The sequence below is a fragment of the Mesitornis unicolor genome, unplaced genomic scaffold (assembly GCF_000695765.1).
Source record: "Mesitornis unicolor isolate BGI_N332 unplaced genomic scaffold, ASM69576v1 scaffold23782, whole genome shotgun sequence".
Taxonomy (NCBI): Eukaryota; Metazoa; Chordata; class Aves; order Mesitornithiformes; family Mesitornithidae; genus Mesitornis; species Mesitornis unicolor.
In genome coordinates this window covers 2574-9708 of record NW_010167493.1, presented here as the reverse complement: position 1 = coordinate 9708, position 7135 = coordinate 2574, and the positions used below count along the sequence as shown (strand labels likewise).

The window sequence follows — 7135 nt, the reverse complement described above, 5'->3', positions numbered from 1 at the left end:
GGCTTCTGGTGCTCGTCTCCGACACGGGGATAGGGAAACCCAAAAGATGCCTTTTGGGGGCATCGCCAGTGCCTGGGGTGCTTGCCTGGGGACCAACCCCCCGGTGTCATTGCTCCACCTCAAGCTTTACCTGGTTGGGACTCGCTCAGTGCTTGCTGAAGCTCGTTAGCCACCACCAAAGCCAGCCAGAGCCTCCAGCACCAGGAACTCCCACCCGGGACCACCAATTTTCACGCTGTGCCCTCAGCTTTGGCAGGGCTATGCAGTGGCTGAAGCGGGCTCTGTGTGGGGTACAGCCCAGCCTTAGGATGCTTATTTTAAGATCATACATTAAAAAAAAGAAATAAAATTTCAAGCCCGCTTACCCTACCAGTGTCTTTGCTGCGTCCTGCACTGCTCCCTCGTGCCCTCTGCATTTCGAAGGCCGATGGCATCGCTGCCAACAGGTAAAGCCCATTTCTGGGCTTGCGTTTAGCACCAAAATGCAAAACTTGAAGCCAGCATCGCATGACCCCACCATGGTCTGCCCACGTTAGCGTGGTGGCACGGCCACAACCATGAAGAGGAAGAGCAAAGTGTGAAAACCCACGGGACAAGACACTTTAAGAAGTGAAGAGGAGGGGAAAAAAAAAAAACACCAAAAAACCCCCAGGTGATGCAAATGCAATCACTCACCACCTCCCACAAGCACAGCACAGGAGACCTCTGGAGATCACCCAGAAACACGTCCAGAGGTTCAAACGTCTCCGGAGAAGGAGACTCCACAACCTCTCTGGGCAGCCTGGGCCAGGGCTCTGGTACCCTCACAGTAAAGAAGTTTTTCCATATGTTTAAGTTGATCCTCCTGTGTTCCAGTTTGTGACCACTGCCCCTTGTCCTGTCGCTGGGCACAACCCAGCAGAGTCTGGTCCCACCCTCCTGACCCCCACCATTGACATATCTATAAACATTTATGAGATCCCCTTCAGCCTCATCTCCTCCAGGCTGAACAGCCCCAGCCCTTTCAGCCTTTCCTCTTACGGGAGATGCTCCAGTCCCCCCATCATCTCAGTGGGTCCACACTGGGCTCTCTCCAGTCATTTCTTGTCCTTCTTGAACTGGGGAGCGCAGAATTGGATGAAGTTTTCCAGATGCGGCCTCACCAGGGCAGAGCAGAGGGAAAACCTCAGCAAAGCAGCCCCGGTGCCAGGGCTGGCTGCTTTACAACAGCTCCCAGCAGCAGCGCTCATCAGCGTTCAGCCACGGCACCCCGACGCTCAGCTACAAACAACTGCTGCACAGCTCCAGCACAACTCCCACTCCAGCTAAAAATAAGCTGGGACATGGCAGCACTTTATTTCCTGACCTTCTGGCTTCAGGGGCTCCAGCCTCAACTGTTTCCAAGTCGGGGGAAACACCAGAGTAGTTCTGCTGCTCGTAGGGTGGGAAGGGGGAAGGTAACGCTCAGGTAATTGCAATTAACATTTTGCAGAGCAATGGCAAAACGAGCTGGACTGCCCCAACTGCACTAGGAGGGGTTCCTCCCCCTGGAGCGGGACGCAGGCAGCGCTGTGTAATTGGGCTCACACCTGCGTGAAGGCTTCGTTCCTCTCCTCCTTTTGCAGCACTGCAGAACTCCCGAGGTGTTTTCACTTGGGTTAATCAGAGCTTAAAAACAAACAAAATCAGATATAACAGTGAGGCCGGGCAAAGTCAGGAAGCCAAAGCGGCTCAGTGGTATCCAAGGACTCACCCCCCTGCAGCTCCCTCAGGTTTTTGGGGGCCAGGAGCCCCCCAGCAGCAGCCTCTACACAGAGCCACCCAGGACCGCTGCAGCAGCGGAGCTGAACAGGATTAGCAGCAGTGAGAAGGAAGGAAAATACGCCCAGGCACGGGCATAAAGCAGAGGGAAGGAAGAAAAGAGCAGTCAGAGCCCAACCTCGGGGGAATATTTTGGGCGATCGCGTTACACACAGCCCCATATCCGTAACGCCAGCCCTTTCCTCCGCACGCTGCCCAAGGGGTTTCCATGCGAGATGCACACTCAGGAGACAGCCACCACGTCGGTTCTACTATTATTTATTTTTTTAAATATTTTTGAAAAAATATAATTTTTTTACAATATTTTCAACTTAAACACTATTCACACTGAACACGTATGGCAGCTTAACCTACCCGAGTATGAAGTTTAAGAAGCCAAAACTGTTCTAGCTTTATTAAAAGAAAAAACAAAACCAAAACAAAACAAAAAAAAACAAAAAACCAACCCAAAAGAAAAAGTTGTTGTGCTGTAGACTATTGTGTAGTGATGATTAAACAAAGCAAGGGAAAAGCACCACTCAAATCACTAATGCTAGGGTTTTCTTGGTTAAATCCAGCTATAATAAAGTTGTACGCTAAAAGTTACATAGGCAGTGCTATGTATCCGGGTTCTTGGAAGAAATTGTGATGAAACTCACGTCTCCTTGAGCGCCATTGGGAAGCGAAACGTTTCTACCATGGTAACACACCGCCAAGTACAGGGCATTTCTTCCTGTGGTGTTAGTTCAGGAGCTGAGATCTACGACTCTGTGCAGGTCTGTACGATTTCTGTTAAAGCATGAAGGTTTTTTAAGGGGCAAACGGAACATTAGGAACGCTCCCGGGATCTCAACGGCAAGTCGGCTAATTTGCATCGCGATCAGATCTCCTCGCTTTCGCTTTTAAGTTAAGGCATTATTAGCGGGTGCAAACTAGCACCAGTTAACACATCTCGAGTTAAAAACAGACCGTCCATGGCGAATTCCAAGTCCTGTTTGAAAAGACAGAGTCTGCAGAAGGTTTGGTGAGCGTGGTGCTGTGTCTCAACTTGACTGGTGCTTCTTACCTCACTGCCTCCTTTGCAGAGAGCCAGGGCCCAATTAGGTTTCCATTAAACTTTTGACAGATTTACTTAATAACAGTCTCAGCACTTTTATTGAGCATGCAAGACTAACAAAACTTTGGCAATGCATAAGTGTAACACAGTGACAAGAAGAGAGAGCTTTTACAATTAAATCTTCTAATACTGGCTTCACAGTGTGGAAATTGTGCTACATCCACCAAGCGCGGGCCCAGTCTACTCAAATATTTAAGTACTTCACCCCGGGAACAAACTCCTTTGCGTTTGGATTCAGGTTACTCTTGACCTGAGGAAGGGAAAAAACAGAGTCATTATTTTCATCTTGCATTTCCGAGCTGGTTGCAGTGCCGGTGGACAGCATCAGCATCAGGAGCAGTTGAAGGATTTTGGGGCTTTGCATACACCAAAAAAGTCTCCATAACCACCAGAAAAGCCCGCTCCCCTGTGCCTGTACCTGAATCACCCTCCCTTAGCTCCACCTGGGCCTTTCAGTCAGATAAGGGCTCAGGGAATAAGAAACAGGAAAACCACAGGCATGCACCAAATACGGCAACTTCGATCAGTGCTGACATAGCTTTTCCTGAAGTCGAGCTGTTAAAATGTGCTGTGTTTTCAGATCTTGCTTATTTAAACAAGAGGCGGCTTGTTCCAGGAACTTAAGCCACTTCTGGGAATTTAACATATACGAGCAGTGTACTGATATTTTGCATCTCTGTCTGTGACTGCTCTGTCCTCCCACTTGGCAAGCTGCTGCTCCACAGCGTCCTGCAGCTCCAGGTGGGCAGCCAGCATCTTCAAAATGAGCTCTTTATCAGAAAGACATGGAGGGTTAGGCTTTGGTCGTCTTAACTGAGCCTAAAACTGCTGCCTGCAGCTGCTTACGCTTGGAAAAGTCAGAGTTTGCATCTGAATTTCACAGCAGTAATGCGACATGATGGTGTTTTGTGTGCTATGTATCAGTAACTTTGTATTTTGTTAAGGAAAATACACACACGCTGCCCAGGGAAATACTCAATAGTTTAGCAGCTTTCCTCTTCCTTAGCATTTCTACAAAGAGATCTGCTACGGTTTGCAGGATCCAAAGCAGACCTGAGAGCACGGCTCATACCCACCCAACACAGCAGTGCTGGAAGATGCTGAATTAAACTTTCACAGTCCTGTCACTGAGTGGCACTTCCCAAGGCTGCCGTGCTTCCCTCACTGCCTCTCCTTCAGAACACACTATGAGTGGTTTTGGGTGCACAAAACTATGCCACAGGCTAGGAAAGGCACCGTGTGGTTGTGAAGAAAACACCCCACACCCAACCATCCCACATTTCCCCCTCCACCACAGCCAGGCACAGGTTAAGAGTCCCTGGCCTTCACGGAAAGGATTTTCCTTTGCCATTATCAGCAACAACAATCAGCCTCGGACAAGGAGAGATGTCAAGTTCTAGAAATACGATGGGAAATGGAGTTTACCACCAGATCTTCCAGTGATGAGCTGTCACTGATAACAAGGTCATTGAACTGGTCCTGGATCTGATCCATTGTTTGTGGGAGATCACGGGCTGGAATAAACCACTCGTGCTCCTCCTCCTCTTCCAGCATCTCCTGGAAACAGCGCTCGATGAATTCTTCTTCCCACAACTCCTCTTCGATCTGTGCAACGAGAAGAAACGGCGTCATCAACAAACTTACTGAGAGCCTGTGTCTTCCTCCTGAGGTTTGAACACCTACCTGACATTCTTTCTAGCGAGGCAACAGCACTTGTAGCAGAACACCACGCTTGTGCTGCAGGACAGCAAGCAGCTTTGATTTTTTAACACAGAGAAGTGCCAGGCCCTTGGGCTGCAGTTAAAAGGGGATGGCAGGAGAACCCCCCAGCCCTGGCTGTTCAGTTTGCAGCTTGTTAGGAGCTCAAGGAGGAAAATGTTGGTTCCCAGTGAAGATTTCAGTTGTATCAACTAGTTTGGACCAAACTGCAAGTATGAGGAAGGGAACCAGGGACAACACACGCAGCCAGGCACTTCCCTGGGAAAGTGTCCTGCGAGATTCTTGGGGATAAAACCATAACCAGTGCCTGTCACCTGGGACCAGCTGCGTCTCCTCAGCTGCAGATGATGAGCTCACCCCATGCAGTTCTGTAACGAGCCCCAGATGGTCTCAGCAGTTGTTAGGAATGCTGACCTGCACCACAAGCAGGACAAAGCAACCGGCGCAGAACTGACAGGAGCTGCAAGGATTAAAGGAAAGCGTTGCCTGGTTGTTCAGTAAACAAGCTTTGGAGGGACTTCATCCCAACAAATTTTCCATGCCCCCTGCACACTTAAAGAGTGGAAAGCAGGGAAACAGAAGCTGGTGGGAATGACTTGCACAAGGGAGCAGAAAAATGATTCAGGGCAGATCTAAAGCGTACTCGAGAGAAGCTCAAACAAGCTTTCCTGTCTATCCTTCACTCTGAAATCAAACACAAACACAGATCCAAAAGTGGAAACTCAGTTACATACCACAAATACCAAATCAACAAGTTAACAGCAGAGTTAACAGATTCCTGTACAATCCAGGTCCTCTGTGCCCTGGGCAAACACGCCCCCCAGCTGGCCTGGTGCTCAAGAGACTCAGCTTTTGGGGAACAGGGACACCACCACATGCTCTAAGTCACTGCCCAGACAATTCAAACCCCACAGAAAACACCAATTTAGTAAAGCACCCAGCAAGGACAGGGGTCTCCAGTCAATCTGTGTCGTGAGGCTGCAGGTAAAGGGCAGCCGTGGGCACAAAGCCACAAGCTGAAATTGCAGCAGGGCTCGCCCAGCTCCAGGTTTGTTGTGATGTGGTGGTACACTTACAGCTCCAGAGGTACTAAATAACATTTAATTCCCCAAATGTCTTGAAATTACTGTTGCCTGCTTGCATTTTCTAGCCCAGGTTTAACTTGTTCAGGCTCCCACAGGGATGTGCCTGCGCATGGAGTTTGCCTACCCAAATAAGGCCACTCTCCCCTCATGCTCCTACCTCTCCTCCTCTCTGAAAATGGAGCCTGCAGCTTAAAAACAGTTTAATCACAGCACAACTTGCAGCTCCTCACCCCAGAACTACACATCCCATATGCTACCTACAGTATAGTCCCCAGGAGGCAAAACCCACCAAACAGGAAGCACCACCGAGACCATCCTGGCGTACACACAAGAGAATTTACTTCGTGAGCAACCTGAATTTCAGATGAGCTTTGTGCCCTGCTGGCAGCAGCCGTATCCTGTTGCAGAAGCTCAGGCCAGCACAGTGTGGAAGACAGAGAAAGCAGCAACTTGAGTACAAAGATCACGTTTTGATTAAGAAAGGGGTGGTGGAAAGAGGCGGGGCTGTTCCCAGCCTCCACAGGAGGAAAAAACCACATCCAGGTGCAAGATGAAGTTCAGGCTCCCTTCCACCCTGACTGCGAGCGCCAGCGGGAAGACACCGAAGCATTAAGCAACGAAGACGACTGTCCCCAACAGCTATGCCCAGCACCTCCCTCACCACACCAGCCCTGCTGTTCCAGCTCACAACTACCACGTCCTGCATGTCTGCACATGTAAAACCTCTGCAGCTCACAGCCTAGCAAGGCCTGGCCCTTCCAAAGGGCCACGTAAAGTCTGTCTGCTATTATTTTCTGTCTCTCTCGGAGAAGCAGGCAATTAACGGATGGATCAGAACATGCCACACTTCCCATGTTTTCCACCAAGCTTACAGAAAACAAGTATTTATTGCCACGGAAACAGATCTGTCTGTTCCCCAGAATTAGTCTAGCAAGTCTAAAAAGCCCATCTCCAAAGAGTCCCCAGTCTTGTACCCCAGCTGCTGAGACACAGCGCCTCTCCCTTCAGCATCACAAGACATCTATCGAGGGAGATGACTTGCCTGCCTGTTAAATTCCTCTTCGTTTTCCATCCACATGTACTCCGCAAAGGGATTGTCGTCTTCGTGGGAATGACCATTTATAATCACATCTTCACTGATGATGCTCGGGCTGGTACTGCTGCGACTTGGGTCTTTCATGGCTGCGTCTTCGATTTGAAATCTGCAATTAAGAAAGGCACTCATTAAAGGTGTGCAGATTCGCTCATCGCCCTGCCTCTGCATAAAGCCCGGCCAAGGGAAGGCTGCAGCTGAAGGCTCCACGTGGATCTCTCCCAGAGCAGAGCTGGCACAGGGGTGCTCACAGCCACCTCGAGACGCTCCAGGTCTTTTCAGACACAGGTACTGGCAGCGTTAATTAACAGTGTACAAAGCACGTGAGGCAACGAGCTCGCA

General features: G+C 49.7%; 1 protein-coding gene across 1 annotated transcript; it reads right to left on the bottom strand.

Annotated features, from left to right (window-relative positions):
• Nucleotides 1-2761: 2761 nt before the first annotated feature.
• Nucleotides 2762-6904, bottom strand: PAIP2 (poly(A) binding protein interacting protein 2). Its single transcript, XM_010178723.1, has 3 exons — nucleotides 6743-6904; nucleotides 4322-4501; nucleotides 2762-3146 (listed from the first exon to the last, which is right to left on the bottom strand). Exons 1-3 carry the CDS (start codon nucleotides 6878-6880, stop codon nucleotides 3081-3083), a joined length of 384 nt encoding a protein of 127 aa, XP_010177025.1. The 5' UTR covers nucleotides 6881-6904; the 3' UTR covers nucleotides 2762-3080.
• Between the last annotated feature and the right edge of the window lie 231 nt (nucleotides 6905-7135).

What these genes read in the sequence shown, in the direction of transcription:
- PAIP2 (XM_010178723.1), bottom strand. Translation starts at nt 6,880, where the DNA reads ATGAAAGACCCAAGTCGCAGCAGTACCAGCCCGAGCATCATCAGTGAA. An exon ending in AAGAGGAATTTAACAGGCAG is followed by an intron (nt 4,502 to 6,742) that starts GCAAGTCATCTC and finishes CTCGTTGCACAG; the next exon opens with ATCGAAGAGGAGTTGTGGGA. An exon ending in CATCACTGGAAGATCTGGTG is followed by an intron (nt 3,147 to 4,321) that starts GTAAACTCCATT and finishes TCCCTTCCTCAG; the next exon opens with GTCAAGAGTAACCTGAATCC.